The sequence below is a fragment of the Anolis sagrei genome, chromosome 4 (assembly GCF_037176765.1).
Source record: "Anolis sagrei isolate rAnoSag1 chromosome 4, rAnoSag1.mat, whole genome shotgun sequence".
Lineage (NCBI taxonomy): Eukaryota > Metazoa > Chordata > Lepidosauria > Squamata > Dactyloidae > Anolis > Anolis sagrei.
The window spans coordinates 181,039,444-181,057,694 of record NC_090024.1 but is presented as its reverse complement, the minus strand read 5'-3'; the positions used below and the strand labels follow the sequence as shown (position 1 = coordinate 181,057,694).

Genomic DNA, 18,251 nt, shown 5'->3' with positions numbered 1-18,251 from the left:
TCATTGTGTACAGGCCTGAAGCCCCCCGACTACAGGCCTGTACACAGTGAAAGAATAGGGGCCTCATCACACTAGAGAAAAAATCCACTTAAATCTGGTTTCTCCCTCCTGCAGAATTCTGGGGTTTGTAGTTTAGGGAGGAGCCTTTAACAGCTTCACTAAACTAAAACCCTAGAATTCTGCACGAGACATAAACTGGATTTTAAGGGGATTTCTTCTCTAGTGTGATGAAGTGGCAACCAATCATGTGGTTCTTTCCTAAAGACATAGGATAACAGCAGCACAAAAAGGTGAGAAGCAGCCATGCTCCAAGCACTCAGAATAAAAATAGAATAAGGATAGAAGAATGCTATGTTACACAACTATTAGGGGTATAAAATGTAAAGTTGAGGAATAACATTTCCATTTAAATCTCTTGAACTGAAGTAATTTTTAAAAGGAAACATGGATTTATGTTAATTTATAGTTTTGTACAATTGCTATACATTTACTCCCTTTTGAACTAAAAAAAAACCCCTCTTACACTTCTCAAAACCTACATGCACTTTCTGCACATACCATTCCTGAGAACGCTTCCCCATTGGGTTTTCAGAAATGTACTGCATTAATGACAGTATGCAGCAAAAAAGTATATGACCTGGATGACATCACCAGTATTCAGCTAAGATGGCTACTATGCTCCACTTGGCAGGTAAAATCATGCACAGCATATACAAAGTCTTCTGAGTCAAATGCATCACCTTTGCCATGATTGTTTGTGAAAAGCATGGGGTTGCAAATCACATCCAACATTAAAAAAACACAAGTAGTCAACACAAATACCCAATCATGGTGATATTCCCAACCACCACCACCCTACCCCACCCACAGGCTTTCTTTGTTAACCATAGGAAACAGTTGAAAGACCTTGAGTTCTCCATTGTAACACAGAGAGGAATACAGCAGCAGTGACAAGAACATACCCCCTGCTGCTGCCAGGAAAAAGGAAGCGCCGAATCTTTGCTAAAAAGGGCTGAATGCTGGCAAGAGTGTTCTGTCACTTTTGCGTACAGTAATCCACTGTGCCACCGAGTCCCATCAGAGGGATTTTGAAAACTTAAATGACTGAAAGCACAAGAGCACCAGCTCAAGGTTCCCAGCCGGCCCAGACATCCTAATTAGCTTTACACACACTCCCACTCGGAGGGGAGAGAGCGCACACACAAAAAGGACTGTCACTTTGCTTTTTTCTTTTTCTAAAAGCGTGTCTACGCTTACTGCCTTTCCCACTGTGACACCTCTCACGGTAGTTAATTAGAATCATGTCACCACGTTAATGTGCTCTGACTGGACGCTGACAGACGTTCAGCCCGTCTCTTGCCGCAACCCCCTCCTCCTCCCAGACCAGCACTACCTATGCAAAGCCCCTCTATTCCCCAAAACCTCTCCTTGTGTCCTGGGCCGAAAGTGCTTCATCTTATCCACCCGCTCATGAGCCCCTGCTCCCCCTTGCCAGAAATACTTGCCATATTGCCTCACTCACGGAGCATCCGCTCCACCTGTTTTGAGCTGCCTGACCTTTACCAGCACTAATTCAAAATGACACTGCTCATTTGATGACATTTCTGTTGATTTTTATTTTAGTCTGTTTTAATTATTTAACTCCGGAGTCTTTGGTCGTCTCCCTTAGGCTCTAAGAGAGTTGCCCTCTACCACAAAACTGGTCAAGGGCCACACCTCAGTTGTGCCCGATCTCTGCCAATCTGGAGTGAGCAAAGGGCACCATAACAAAGCAAAGCAAAGCAAAAGGAGACCAGGGTGCTCATTTTTAATGCTGGAAATGTCACAATAGTGAAGCCGCAAGGCACTGCACAGACAGCTTGGAGTTGATATGCTGAACTCTACTCTACAACTTCAGATACCTGTGATCTATCACTTCCATACAAACTATATATTTAGTCAAACAGACACATGGAGGCAGCTTCTCTAGTCCAACGTCTTAAATCTGCCCTAGTGCAGAGGTCAAGACATTGTCACACTTCATGACAAGTGAATCACCAATAGTTGCAACTGAAGGCACAAACTCATCTTCACATAGGTTTTTTTTTAATTCCACCTGGCCATGATGTTCCAAGTTGTGCAAAATTTGAAAAGGAAAGCAGAGAAATGCTCTATAGGATAGCAGACTTCATTATAGACAACCACAGCCTGTCATTTTGTGCCAAGAGAACACATAAGAACAAAAGGATCTGGAATAAGTTACAAGTATGGCATGAGACTTGACAGAATGGTCATATTTATTCTGTAAACTAATCTAACGACACGGTGCAAACATCCTAATGAAGCAAGGTGAATTGAGGAGGAACTAACTGAACAACTTTAATAATTGGGTGTTTGTAAACTGATTGAAATCACTTCACTGTAGGGCTAAACCCAATATGCCTCCTTAGAGCTTGGCTGAAATACCCTCCTAGGACTTATGGTTCCAAACAAAGCAACAACTCACTTGAAAGTCTTCCTTTTGAAGTTCCTTTATACAACTGCCAGAAAGAAGAAAAAAAGAAAAGGAGGTTAGGCCAGGGCTCTTCCACCAGCCAGAGTGTCCTTTGGCATTTAAGCCAGGTTATAGTTAAAAGGGATTGTTCCTACTTTTTATTCATAGGGTTTTAATTGTATTTTAAAACATAAATGTACACAATTAAGTATATCTGTTTTTATTTGAATTCTGTAACTGTTGGCTGCCTTGTGCCTCATTCCCAGCAGAAAGTTGGAATATAAAAGAAACAGCAATAAACAATAAGGCAATGGAAGAAGCAGGTATGAAGAAAAGCAATGCAGTTTACCAAAATCAAACAGTAATTCCAGCTACATGAATGCTTGCCAGATCCTTTCCTTATACCACTCGAACTTTTGAAATCTGGTACATTTTGTTCCTCCGATTCAAATTCGTATGGAAACCTTGGAACCTGAACTGAACCTAGCAAAGCACACTCATTCATTTGGTCACACATACCAGCCCCAAGATAGTCACATGATGTTTGTGAACCAAAAACCAAACAATTACTAAGAAATCATGATTTCCTCCACAACTATGACTACTAACAAGCCACCCCATTTTTAAATACAAGCAGATTCTGGACTATCAAGGATACATCCCATATTCTCTAATAAAGCACAATTCTGAACAACGCAATGTGATAAAGATGGCCATGCACAATTCTTGACATCTCAAGTCACTTCTATTTGTTTGAAGCAATAGGAAGGAATTCATCTAGATGAGTTCCAGATCTGCTCTAAATCTTCCCCCATGTTGGGATATGTTAGGGGGCTGAGAAGGTAATGGATCCAGCATGTCCACATACTCTCATCCCCATTCATCACCACAACTCCAATCCAGTTCTTCCCCACCACCAGCAATGAGGCTGGCATTCAGAGGCTGCATTTTTCAGATGAGCCATCACTGAAATATCTACATCTGTCACATTGTACACTACTTTCAAGCATTATGATTTTAAATTTCCACACAGAGCTCTGGATTTGTATGAATATAACATTTATGCTGTGTGCTATATATCAGTTCAAAAGCTTTGAGGTATTGGAAATGCATTTCAAGATACACAATGGTACTATATTACTTTATTTATACCCTGCCTTCTTCCTAAAGCTGAGACTCAAAATGGCTTGTAAGAAGAAATACAAGGAAAAGGACATGCCAGTGAAAATATACAAAAATTATGTCTAAAATTACATTAAACTGTATATAAAATTGAAAACATTTAAAATAACTTGAAGTTCATATTTGTACAGCATGTAAAATTAATTTGGCATTTTCAAAGCAGTTCTGTTTATTAAACATGAGTAAAACAGACATGCTAAATTTGATGCCAATCAGCAATACTGCTGGCTGATAACCAAGACAAGTAATATAGAGGGGAGTGCAGAGCCTGCATTAATGAAGGGCTGGGAGAGTGCAAAGGAATGTGAATAATAAATATTCACATTCCTAGAAGATGGTCAAAGTGAGCCAAAGAGGCTACAATGGACTAGTACTCAATGCATCTTAACTCCCAATACTCTATGTGCTAAGGCAATGTCACCTCCATGTCCCAGCCTGCCACACGTAGTATTTGCACAAATGCTACCATGCTTCCACAAATAGACCTGGTCTTTAACATTAGTCATGAAAGCAAGTCACTATCTCCAAAAACAAATCTTATATTCAGAATGCACTTGTGAGGATGAGAACTGCACCCTGGCAGATCCCCATGGGGTAGGCGGGGGGGGGGGGGGGTGTTGGTTGGTGGGAGTTAATTAGAATCTTGTCACTAAGTGAATGTGCCCTGCCTGGACTCTGACAGATGCTCCCCTCTGACACTGGGGGCCAGGAGACAATCCACATCAAGCTACTGCAGGATGACCCTTTTAACACAAAGAGTAAACTCACTGCACAGCAAGTTGAAGCTCATTAAAACTGTCTACTCTGTGAGCATCCCATTAACCTCTCTGTTAAAAACACACAATCCCTCTTCTTCTCTTGCAGGCCTAATTAATGCTCAGGATCAGGAACAATATAACACCCTAACCTTCCTAGATTTCCAATCAGTAAATGAAAAGAGAGGGGGGGGAGCTAGAAAGATACAGATACATCACCTACATCTCATGCCATATTGGTGGTTGACCCTTTCAAATAGGTAGGCTTTCCCATGAGGCTAACGCAAGCTAAGAGAGATTGCCTGTGCGTAGCTGGGCAATGTAATCAAGCTGCCATTTGCACTACATGCTTTGGTTGATCAGCTCTGTAAAACTTTCTGTTTCCAAACCTGATTTGCATACTAGGAATGGTGGGTGAAAATATGTGTACCCTGCAAAATGACCTGAAATGTAAGGGGGTCTCTCGATTCCTGTTATTTTCCCCCCAAACTCCAAATAATCTAATAGGCAGTGGATATGCACACACTTCAGTCTCTAAAGAAGGTCTGCATTGATTAGACTAGTGCTGCAGTCACCAGCACATTGCCTTCAAAAACCTCTGTTCACACCAGGTTCTTTGTGCTTCCAGCTTCTCTCTCCTTTGTTTTTTTAAATTAGAAAACAAGGATGCTGGAATTCTGTGAACTCTCATGTTGACTACTAGCATCTTCCCTATTTCAAAAAAATATAAAAACGGCAGGTAGCTCAGTTTTCAGTTTCATTTTAAAGTACATCCAAGCTATTCTAAAAGAAAAAGGGCAGCCTGTGGGTGAGAGCATCATGGAAAGCTGAGAATCAAAGCAAGTTGTTTTTCCTCTGCAGTGCGTTTCACCTGGTTTTTTCCCTTGTACTTGATGTGCTATGTGTTTGATTGTTCCATAGTGGTTTACTGTGTTTGGTTTTTTTGGTTGGGGAGGTGATGGAAAGAGATATACGTTTAGTGATAGTACCTTTGTTTATTAGGCTTTTTGAGAAGGGGATAGTTGACTTTGTGTGTTTCTCTGATTATCATTACTTTGCCTTCTGTGAAATTGCCACTTGGTTGTCTTTATGTGGGCAGTGTGTGATTTGACCTTTATAACTGTTACCTGGGCAAAGTATTTGTCTCTGAACTTCACTGGTTCAATGTCTCTGCAACAGGTATTTGAGCATTTCTGCCTTTTGTTCAGGTTCTTGGACAAATGACTTGGTTTTCAGCCTTAACTTTTCATCTTCTGAAAAATGAGTATTTGGAATTGTCACTTTCACCATGGCAGCCATTTTGTAAAAGCATCAACACTCTCTCAGAATTACAAACATATCCACCATCCCCAAAATGATGAGAATTTCTGGTCTACTGTAAATATGCTAAATATAAAGTGCTTGAAGAAGGGATTCAAATAACCAGCTTTCTCCCACCTACATATGGGTTGGTTGAGGGCCATGCTAGTTGTGAATGACTAAAGTTGTAGTCAAAGTATAGTTTAGACTGAAAATAAAAGAATATGCAGCAGAATAACTGAAGCTTCACACAGATTGTAAGTCCAAATGTTCTTCTCATGAAAATCTAACAGAGAAACTCAATGCTACTGAGTAAGCCAGAGCCCCGAAAAGCTTAATGTGACTTGTAGAGGAGACGGTGTTCTTAATGTCTTCTAAGTTTGGATTGCCAGCACTTCAAATCAAGCCTATGCCATTAATGTAAGAATTGTTGCTCTGTCTCAAATGGATGTATTGGTTCCTCAACATCAACGGATTTCTTTGATGTTTTTTGTTGTGATAAGATTACATCTCATATGCCTTATTTAACTGATATAACTCAAATATGAAAATTACATGGACAAGTGGCACCAAGATAAAAGCAAAGCAGGGGGAAGAATAGACCTCCATCTATTTTTTAAAAAAAATAACATGAAAAGGATTGGGGAGCCCCCATCTTTGTTTTCCAAGCAAAATGCATATCCAAAGAAAATTCAGTTCAACCTTATCCAGAATTGCCCATTTAGTTAGGATGAGAATCAATATAATACAGGGTGGGCTCACAATCACACTACACATAGGCACTTACATATCAATGTAACTGCCATGGTGCTGACCTTTGGAGTTCTAGGATTTGTAGTTTCATATGACAAAATTATCTATTCCACTCCTTTGAACTACTGTATAGTCCTTTGTCATGAAACTATGCATTCCAGAATTTCATAGACTGGGGAAAGGGTAGTTGAAGTGGTACCAAAATGTTATAATGGTGCAGTTAGTGCAGTTGGGGTACACTCAGTGTGCAAAATGCCTAACGCCCACCCCACCCCATATCATCATAAGAACCATATTTAAGTACTCCCCCATGTCACAGTCATACATAAAACTACCACATCTGTGAGAAAACTAGATTAGAATTTTTCTTCAACACAAAATAAACATTAACAGAAGCATCTGAATATATGAGCCTATTTCCAAACACTCAAATATATATTCCTTGCCTTCTGATAGCAGATGAGATCCCTTTCTTTCAAATATGTCTGTATTTTTTGTTGTTGTTGAGTCCTCATCATATCCATAAGGGCTATGAGTTTCACATTCCCACTGTGCGCAATATTTTAGGCTCCACTGCTAATTAATCCCATCAAGCACAGTGAGAAACAGCAAGGTTGAATAGCTGCCAAATAAGTATCTTTAAACATATATAAACACTGTGAAAGAATGAAGGGGTAGGGGGTCACTAACTGTGGAAAGCTGTCAGAATGCACCCATTCTCCCGTGGGATCAGAACAAAAGAATGGAAGGAATAGCTAAAATCCTTTCCTCATCAAAGGACACCTGGCCTGTCACTGGACTAAAAAGTGCTGTTTCCCCTTCTCCATAATTCCCCCCATGGAGTCTGACTCTTGGTTCTTCTTCTTCTCAACTCGCCAGCACAACTGTCCTTTATAGTCAAGATTACACATGTTGTGCAATACCAGAAGAAATCCTCTCCCACCCCTAAAATGCCTCATGGCTCCCATTAGCTGCCCCTTGCATTCACAATAGGAGCGAAAACTCAACCATGACCCCATCCCGATGATGAATAGGCTTCATTTCAAGTGTGCCCACTGAGCCTTCCTTGAGAACCCCATGAGTTCCTTAGTAGCACAACTGAATTGCTTGGTTTTTTATCAAAAACATGCTGGACCCATTATGTATTATGCTCCCCTGCTTTTGGCATGTGGCATTTCCTTAATTTACCACTGAGCACTGGTTAATCTCACATAATAAACATATTTTTACATATTAAACATATAATAGTTGAGCCCCCGGTGGCGCAGTGGGTTAAACCCCTGTGCCGGGAGGACTGATGACCGACAGGTTGCAGGTTCGAATCCAGGGAGAGTCAGATGAGCTCCCTCTATCAGCTCCAGCTCCTCATATGGGGACATGAGAGAAGCCTCCCACAAGGATGATGAAAACATCAAATCATCCAGGCATCCCCTGGGAAACGTCCTTGCAGACAGCCAATTCTCTCACACCAGAAGTGACTTGCAGTTTCTCAAGTCGCTCCTGACACGAGATAGATAGATAGATAGATAGATAGATAGATAGATAGATAGATAGATAGATAGAAAATAGCTAAGTGGAAACAGATTTTAAAATAACAGAAATATTATCTTTGAGTTCAAAAGATACTTTTGCTTAACAGTCAGATTGACTCATTTTGTTGCACTGTGCACACACGTTTAAAACAAGTCTCCTTTTATTTTCACAACTTTCACTGCAGGTTTTGGACTCCACAATTGGATGGGTTATAAAAATAATATTTAAAAAACTTTCTATACCACCTTAGATCCCTGAGAGGGCTCAAGGCGGTTTCCAGCATAGGGCAAAAGATTCAATTGCCGAACAACACAAAAATCCATACAAAAAAATGAAACATTATAAAATATAAACATAATCCTATTAAAACAATCACAACATTTAAAAGCCAGTTTCAGTTTTTTACTCCATCAGACAGGATTCAACATACCAATGGCCAGAATTACAAAGTGGTTTCAGCAGAACTTAATTCATGTTTAGCGAGGCCTGTAGCCTGGGGGGTGGGAGGTTCAACACCATCACTACCCCCGCCAAGCTGGTTTACTCAGGAATTTTAACTGGTTACTCAAATCCCCATGCCAAGTCTATGAGTAGCAAAAAATAAAAGTCCCTCCAGAATGGTAATCACTATCTCAACTAAACTTTGACAATTTATTCACTCATTGCCTACCTTTCTACCAATTTACATTGCAATATCTGCAATAGCCAATATAGTGGAAGCAACCAAGTTGGCCCATCCACAACTGGATGCAAAGCCTAAGGCACAGAGGGGAATTTGAAGGCCCTCATGAAGAAGACCAGACTTGGTGGGGGTGGCTGACAGGGGCAGAGTGGCAGGCTATCTAAGGCCACTCCACCCCCTGCTGTGCTCTTTGCTTCAGCCTGAGGTAGGAGACAAGTTCCTAATGGGGAATTAGAGGACTTGTGTCCTTGCTCCTTCCCCTCTCCTCCCCCTTTCCGGTGGATAATAGGGTTCCCATTGCTCCAGGGATTCACCCTAAAATTTGGGCAGTTTCTGCCCTTGGCATTTATTGGCAGCGATTTCCCAACAGACCATAAGGGCTGGAGGTTTGGGTGGCTGCACTAAGCAGAGTTCCCCTCCTCACCCAGGAGCTTCTAGACCTCCTAGGTTGCCTCAAGGAAGGCACATTCTGTAGCAGAGGAGGCAGTGTCTTTAATGACTACAGGTAAAAACTGAGGAAAACGGAAACTGAGGTATCTACCACTGGTTCATCTAATCCAAGCCCTGCCAAAGAAACCATGAAACAGGATCAAGGACAAGGAAGTTGTGTCATTGTTAGACCTTGAACTTCATATGAACAAGACTGCTTCTGACAACTAATTTAAAGCTCAATTGGGGCAAAATCCACAGACTCCATTGCCAGAATATGTATTTCCTTTAGATAAGAAGAGGCATCTAAATTTTCAATCCAAATGATTCAGAAGATTTCCCTGGTTAGCCGACTCATTTCATCTACAAAGTGCACTCTGTAAGTACTGTGTGGTGTTTGGAGAAGTTAGGGGTAAAGGTGGTTATCAGAATCTTGATGCATTGGTTGCATTTGTGCAATGGAAAAATGCAACAGAAGTCTTCAATTGACATTAAAAAAAACAAAGTACCATCAGAACAACATGTGCTTGGCTGAAAATTTCTTGCTAATTCACAGTGGAAAATGTCTTGCTGTAACCCAACAGCATGATAAAGAAAACAAGAAGAAAGCAGAATGAAACAGAAACTATTATCCTTTGTAGCCAACAAGAACGGACTTTAAGAGGGAGTAAAGATTTAGGACCTATTACTTGTGAAGAATCTTTGCACAATGATGGTAATTTCAGGGTCTTGTTGAGATCTCGTGCCAGATCAGGGGACACTGACCTGAAAAGTCATCTCAAAACTGTAGCTATGAATGACCAATATAATAGTCCTCAAATACAGAATGAACTAATAGACTTTTGTCATGACAAGATAGTCTAAAACGATTGAAAGATGCAATGCATCACAGTGTTTCTTTATTTTCGCAGATGAAACTTTGGATGTGAGTACCTCAGAACAGTTATCACTTTCAGTAAAGTACACTGATATCAAAGTTGCAGGAATAAGGGAAGACTTTATAGACTTTATGAAGATAAGTGATGTGACACGTGGAGGACTTGCAGACATTATTTTGAAAATATTATATATCTATATAAATAAAAATGTAATGTTTGTTTGTAGGATTAACATAACTCAAAAACCACTGGATGAATTGACACCGAATTTGGACACAATACACCTATCAGGCCAACGAGTGACTATCACTCATAAAAACACTGAAAACACAGCAGAAGGGACTTAAAAAACAATAATAATAATAATAATAATAATAATAATACATTACAATGCAGGCACAAAGCCACTTCTATATAAATAAAAAATATGACTTAAAAGCCAAAAAAGCAAAAAGACAAAAAAGTTAAAAAAGCAAAAAGATGCTTCAGCACATGCGCAAAAACGACTCCCCCGGTAAACAAAACACACAATAGCATATCCACACTCTCTTCCGGACTACAGCTCCCAGCATCCCCTAGACCAGGCCCTTTAGGAGAGGAGGATGATCCAAATGCACTTCTTCCAAACCACAAGCTTTCTTCTCCTTGGATTTCTTTGAGAGCATCTCAATCCCTGCATATTTCCAATATCCTATTCCTGGACCAGCAATCCTTCAGATAGGAAGATTAGATAGAGATAGGTAGGTAGATCAAGAGGACTGTTGGGAGTTGCAGTCCAAAAATAGGTAGAGAAGGAAGAAAGAGGAGAAAGAGGAAGGGAAAGAAAAGTTGGGGGGTAAGAAGGGAAGAAGAGAAGGAAGGAAAGAAAGAAAGAAAAAAGGGAAGGAAGGAAAGCGGGAGGGAAGGAACAAGAGAAAGAAGAGAAAGAGGGAGGGAAGGTTGGCCACAGCAACACGTGGCAGGTACAGCTAGTGTGTGTGTGTGTGTGTGTGTGTATCTGGGAAAATGGGCTGGACTTGGAATATTTGTGTGGACCGGGTTATGATGGAGCTGCTACTATAAGTAGTCATATTAGTGGAGCACAGGCAATTATATCACAGAAGTATTCGATGGCTATCTACATCCACTGCAGTGCTCACTCACTAAATCTAGCCTTAGCAAAGACTTGCAGCATTCCATCTGTCAAAAACTGCCAAGGAACAATACCATCTGTGTGCATTTTCTTCAGAGCATCATTCATTAGACTGGAATTGTTCAATAAAAACATAAAAGACTGTTTTTCTGAATCAAGAGCAAACAGCCTGTTGCTGCTTTGTGATACCCTCTAGGTTGAGCGACATGATGCAGTTTTACATTTTGTTGAACTGTACAGTGTGGTGGCGAGCACACCTAAAGAACTAAAAGAGAATTAAATATGAGCCAACAATGTGATGCGGCGGCAAAAAAGCCAACGGGATTTTGGCCTGCATCAATAGGAGTATAGTGTCTAGATCCAGGGAAGTCATGCTACCCCTCTATTCTACCTTGGTTAGACCACATCTGGAATACTGTGTCCAATTATGGGCACCACAATTGAAGGGAGATGTTAACAAGCTGGAATTTGTCCAGAGGAGGGCGACTAAAATGATCAAGGGTCTGGAGCCCTATGAGGAGCGGCTTAAAGAGCTGGGCATGTTTAGTCTGAAGAAGAGAAGGCTGAGAGGAGACATGATAGCCATGTATAAATATGTGAGAGGAAATCATAGGAAGGAGGGAGAAATGCTTGTTTTCTGCTGCACTGGAGACTAGGACGTGGAACAATGGCTTCAAACTACAAGAAAGGAGATTCTATTTGAACATTAGGAAGAATTTCCTGACTGTTAGAGCTGTTCAGCAGTGGAACTCTCTGCCCCGGAGTGTGGTAGAGGCTCCTTCTTTGGAGGCTTTTAAACAGAGGCTGGGTGGCCATCTGTCGGGGATGCTTTGAATGCAATTTTCCTGCTTCTTGGCAGGGGGTTGGACTGAATGGCCCACAAGGTCTCTTCCAACTCTATGATTCTATGATTCTATGAAAGCTCCTGTCATCATCCCTTCAGCTTAGCAAAACATTACAAAGAGAAGATATGGACATTTTCAGTGGTCTGCAACATGTCGACAATCTCTTAGAAAAAGCCAGGGAGATGCACACAGAATCTGTGAAATAATTTCAGGAGATCTTTGACACAGCAAGATCAGTGGTGGAGTCTATGGGTGGAAAAGTGAGGACTCCTCGTATCTGCTCAAGGCAGAATTGTAAAAGCAAAATCCAAGTAATTTCACCAACACCAATTGAATATACATAAGAAGCACAATGGGGCTTGAAAGATTGACGGGATTTGTACTCTTGAGTGTACACCAAAATTACCAATAAAAGGTTTTTTTAGACTCCAAACTTTGTAACTAAAATAGAAATTTGATTTAATTAAGTCTACATAAAAATATATAATTAGTCATATAATTTAAATTATTTTGTGTTATGAAACTACTCTTCATGATCCGCAAAAAAATATTTAACCCCCCCCCCCCCCCAAAGTCTGGCTACAGCCTTGACCGTATGAAGTTCATATTAAAATGTGAACTGAAGAATTTCACACCTATCTCTATCCATGACAAGATGGTGTGAATCACAAGTTTCACAGTGGCTTAATCCTTCTGGGAAATGAGGTATTTTGGAGAAGTCAGACACATGTGGCACAGTGCTGATATAATAATGGAAATGTTCCTCATTAAAATGAGTGCTGGGTCAAACACTCTTGCTAAAGAGTTAAATGCTGGACTCACAGCAAACAGTGTTTAACTGCAGGTTCTGCACCCAGAGGTAACATACAAATGCTTCATACCACAAACAGAAGCAACAGCAGCAACATATTCTCCCACCTTGAGGGTGTTTGGCTGTAATGAAGAAGTAAAACCCCTGGAAAGAAAATTCAGTCCAGAAGATTGGGGAAAATAAACCACCACTGTGCTCAGCTATCCAGCAGAGCGAAGGCAGCTAATGGTACTCCGATAGATGTACAAGGTAATTAAAGGCAGTGACAAATGATATTCTGGGGATGTTTGTTGCTCTAGCGTGGTAAAAAGAAACACTATAAACATTCCTATAATGGTTCTAAGGGGTCTCTAGCAACAAAATGAAACAAGGGACTCAGCATCTCCCAGCCCACCCCCAATACTTTTCCTGAACATGGACACATTCCTGTACTAAACTTATACCCAGGCAAAGAAGTAAAATTTGAAAGCTACATCCTGTCAATGATGCAACTAGATCCATAGTTCAAAAGGAGCTTGCTAATTAAAAGCGGGTGAGCTTTAAATAATTCATCCCCTTAACTCATATTGATTTGGTAGTTTAGTGGTGAGGATCTTGAAACAATATTAAACAGCTACCTTCAGGGTTGGGTGGCGGGTGACTTTTTCATGTAAGTCTCTTGGCCTAGCAAACAAATATACAGCAGCAGGGGGAGACAATACAAATAAGGGGCATTCTTGGCAGTGGAAAAGGAAACACTTTCAGACAGTGGGATGAAGATGTCAGACATTTGAATGGTTTCTGTACAGAACATGCATAACAGAGCATATTTTTCTAAAGCTGACACTACATGCCATTCACTATAGGGCATATCAAATGACTAACTGGTTGTCAGTATTTATGACATCCAGGAATACTCCAAACATGTATATCTGCTGTAACTGTCCCATAAAAATTAATACATATTTGCAAAAACTGTACAACACCTAGGCACATGGCACAAAATCAAGAAAACTTGAGCTCCCGGAGCTGCCAAATTTGCCCATCTAGCATCAAAACAGATTAGAAAATTAGGGGGAAATTAAGGGGTAGTCTGGCACTATCTTAGGAGAAAGCATGGCATAGCATGCCATTATGCTTTTCCAAAGTTTCACTCTCTAACATTCATACTCAGCAACAGGGAGACATGTTGAATGTGTTGTTGAAGGTTTTCATGGCCAGAATCATGTGAGTTTGTTGATGTGGTTTTCCAGGCTGTATGGTCATGGTCCAGAAGAATTCACTTCGTTTCACCCACATCTATGGCAGGCATCCTCAGAGGTTGTGAGGTCTGTTGGAAACTAGGCAAGTGAGGTTTATATATCTGTGGAATGTTCAGGGTGGGAGAACATTTCCAAAGATACATAAACTTCACTTATCTAGTTTCCAATAGATCTCACAACCTCCAAGGATGCCTGCCATTGATGTGGGCCAAACATCAGGAGAGAATCCTTCTGGAACATGGCCATACAGCCCGGAAAACTCACAGCAACCCAGCGAGAAAAATTATTTTACCAAACCTTATGAAGAGTTAGTAGATATGCAAGGTGGACTAAAGTGAATGTGAAGGTTATTGAGAGCATAACTCCACATATTAACCCTCCACATATTTCAAGTGCCCATTCCTTCAAACGGATATTGTGATTCCCCTTGTATTCAAGTAGCAATGACAAACCTAACCCCATGTACTCAACTGTTTGCCTGTCCACTGAATAGCAACATCACAAGCTGGTTTATGCCGGCAAGGAGCTTTGCATCCTTTGAGACCAAAATTGTGAAAGGGCAAATCATTCTTGCATTATATCAGCCTCGCCAACTTCCGTTGACTATACTAGCTGATGACACCTACAGCTCCAAGTATTATAGATTGGGGAACATTAAATTATGCTATTGACAGGCAACTTCCAGTGGGAACCACTAAGATCTTGGGGGACTGACTTTCCCCTTTTAGGGACCTGCCCATGACCCTGAAAAAATTGACTTCCCAACAGCCTGTCATATGTTTTAGACACAATTTGGCCATTTCACAAATGAAAATAGGAATCCATTTTAGGTCCACAGAACCATTTTTTTAAATTATTGGTCAAGTTTTGATTGGTCAAGTTTTGAAAATTAGTCCTCCTGGGGCTACAACAGATCTGAGAGAATGTTTTTTGAAAACTGTGTGAAATTGAGGGTGCATTTGAGAACATGTTGAAGTGCAATAATGTTCAACTGAGTGGAGGATATTGGACAGTGCAAGATGCAAAGGGCACCAAAGTGGTGCTAAAAAAACACATGGGAATACCAAGTTGCTCTTTGCCATTATGACACGCAAGAAACAGAAATGAGGTGGAGTAGTAGAGAAAAGAGCCATGTTACTAACCTATCCCACTGTGAGGCCTTCCTATGTGCTGTAAGTTCAGGCCTTTGTTCATGTCTAAGAGTCCATTCTTCGGCCAGCTTCCCATGGCAAAGCTGTATGCCTGGAAAAGGAAATCCATATGTATGTTAGATAATTGTACACCAAGATGGTAATTTAACATCCCAAGAAAAGAGTCGACGGTTGTTTAAAATTATACAAGAAAACCCACAACAGTCCATCCTGCCTATCTATTCAGTACTCTATAGTGATACTGCAAAAACTCCCCCTCTCAAATTTTCTGACTTTTCTGTAGCAATGTTGTTTAGAGGCTTTGGACATGATGTGGACAATGACCTTCGTTTATTGCAGATTCTATAATGCAAGATGCCAAATTCTCTACATTTGTAATAAACAGAATGAAAATGGTATTATGCAAATGTTAGCTGACTACTTCCACTAGCAAGCAATCAGATTTGATTTATTGTACACAAATTGTACACAAATGCCATTCACCATCAGCAGTATTGTCAGTAACTCATTCACCAACGTGCCGCCATCTTGAGTGGATGCAAATGGGAACACAAGAGACAATACATATATTACCAGACACGGGTGTCATAAAAAACAGAAAACGTTATAAGGAAGGAGTAAAGAAACCACACTCCTCATCCTTATTGACCACACCTCTCAAAGACCAATAGTACTACAGTTTTTATCAGATGCCTTTATGTTTTCCAATTTTTGTCCACAACATGAGGGCTATACACAATTTTATATTCAATCTTAACTTCTATCTTCCATACTTTTCTTCCCTTTCTTCAGTTCCAAAGTAAGAAAGGCAGCCTCTCCTCATTAATTAAAAAACAACAACATTTTTCTTTGTTCTACCAAAAGAAATTTACCCCATAATCTCTGAAACTTCTGATGCCGTTGGTTATCTTCGTTGTCTGTTCTTTAAGTTAATATGCAGAGACAATTTACTTTGCAGCTCTGGCCTAGCCTGATCACTTCTGAAACAGATGATAGGAGCCCAAGGAGTTATATAGAGATATTTTATGTAGTTCCATTTCAACAACAATTTGGTCTTGGACTAGACAATACCATTATAGGAAGCTCCAGTACACATTTTCTGCTACTTGGAAGAAAGGTTATATAGCAACAAAACTAAAACAATGGACCCTGGAACTCATCAACATTGTTAATTAAGTTTTTTGTACTCCATTTTGAGCTGTACATCTTCTAAGGGCAGTGAAGTCATTGCCTAAACAATGTTTCCTTTTCCATTTCCTTGATTTTTAAATATATTTATTTACTGGGTGAGAAGAATGTAGTAATTAATGTTATTTGTTCTGCCTGTACAATATTTACTTGGACCTAAGATGCATCAGTCAGTGATGGGTCCCACAACAGAGTGAGTTCACTCTGGGTTTCGATTTCTAAAATGCTGAACTATTTTGAGAACAGGATCTAACACACAACCCCTGTAAAGTTTAGACTAACATCTGTAGTGGATAGCATGACACTGACATGGAAGCCACCAGCTGCCACAGGTCTAAGGAATTAAACCATGAACTGCAATGTACTATAATGAAGCTCAGCATTTGGATATGGAAGCTGGCTATGTTCTGAGTAAAATACCACTAGATCGAATTCTATTTATTCATGCCAGAGCTTTAGATGCTCATAAAGCTGACATTCTAATGCAATATCCTGATAATATTTTTTTTTTGTATTTATGTATTGATTTGTGTATTGATTGACTGCTCCCTGTTGGCACAGTGGGTTAAACCACTGAGCCACTGAACTTGCTGACCAAAAGGTTGGTGGTTCAAATCTGGGGAGAGGGGAAAGCTCCCGTTGTTAGGCCCAGCTTCTGCCAACCTAGCAGTTCAAAAACATGCAAATGTGAGTAGATCAATAGGTACTGCTTCTGAAGGAAGGTAATGGTGCTCCATGCAGTCATGCTGGCCACATGACCTTGGAGGTGTCTACAGACAACGCCGGGTCTTCGGCCTAGAAACGGGGATGAGTACCACCCTCCAGAGTCGGGTGGTGCTCCTTTACCTTTACTTTTACTTTACCTTTACTTTGACTATGGACAAGGCTCAAGTAAGACATTTCATGAGCACACCTTAGTTTAGTCCATTTTATATCTCATCCATCCCATACATGAACAGAGGTAGTTTTATTTTGGACAGTTAGTTCTGTGAGAGTTTCCACTCAACCTCAAAGTTTCCAGAAAGTCCCCTTTTCAGGCCCCAGGAGAAAATGTTGCAGCTTGCCTCCTACTGCTTCAAGAATCTTTCATATCTTATCATGTTTAAAGGAGAAGAAAAGAAAGGGGAACCATCTGCTTCACAACTGTTTTATTAGGCTACAAGAACTTCCACAGCCATGTCCTTGAACTGACCAGGAAAACTTTGAAAACCACGAGTTCCTTCCAAACTCCAGTTTGGCCATACCAACAAAAAAAGAGCAAATGTCTGAGCAAAGAGAACACTTCCGTGGAAGGCACTTGTCCTTCTCATCAATGGAGATAAATGAGGATTCTAGACTAGTGCAGAGAAGGACGTGTGAAGGGAGAGGTAAGTTAATTTAATTGTGTAATATAGGGCAGCGGCACTAACCTGGAAACAGCTGGATAAGGCTTCAGAGCTCCCAAATACTGTAACAATTATGATCTGACAGCAGCCTATCTTCTCCATCAAAAGGTATTGCAACAGCTGTGCCATTGTGTGACATTAATGGCGCAAGGCTTAGCAATACTTAGGAGTTAGGCTGTCATACAATCTATTGTTCCCAGATGAGATCACGTCAATCCAGAGGAGAATATATAGCAGCCAGGTTCCTTACATGCCTGCTATGCCAGAAACAAACAGAATGGGATTTTAACAGAGCCGGTAACAATAATTTTTGCTGTCCAGTCAACTAAAACTTGGGAATTTTAAAGACCAAGATGGTATGTGAGTGTTGTTACATTGGAAGAGAACATTAAGAAAGGTTTTGGGTATAAACATTAAGCCCAATGAGCCCGTGAGGACTTCAGTCATGTTCCCAATAACACAAAGAACTATCCTATATGATCATACCTTTTTTTTGCAATGCAAGGCTCAGGCA

General features: G+C 40.5%; 1 protein-coding gene across 1 annotated transcript in view; it reads right to left on the bottom strand.

Annotated features, from left to right (window-relative positions):
• ERI3 (ERI1 exoribonuclease family member 3) overlaps positions 1-18,251 on the bottom strand; it is a 259,579-nt gene that overhangs the window by 73,508 nt on the left and 167,820 nt on the right. The window contains exon 7 of the mRNA XM_060773363.2: positions 15,156-15,255. Coding sequence (XP_060629346.1) covers positions 15,156-15,255 — 100 coding nt within the window. The remainder of the gene's footprint in view (positions 1-15,155; positions 15,256-18,251) is intronic.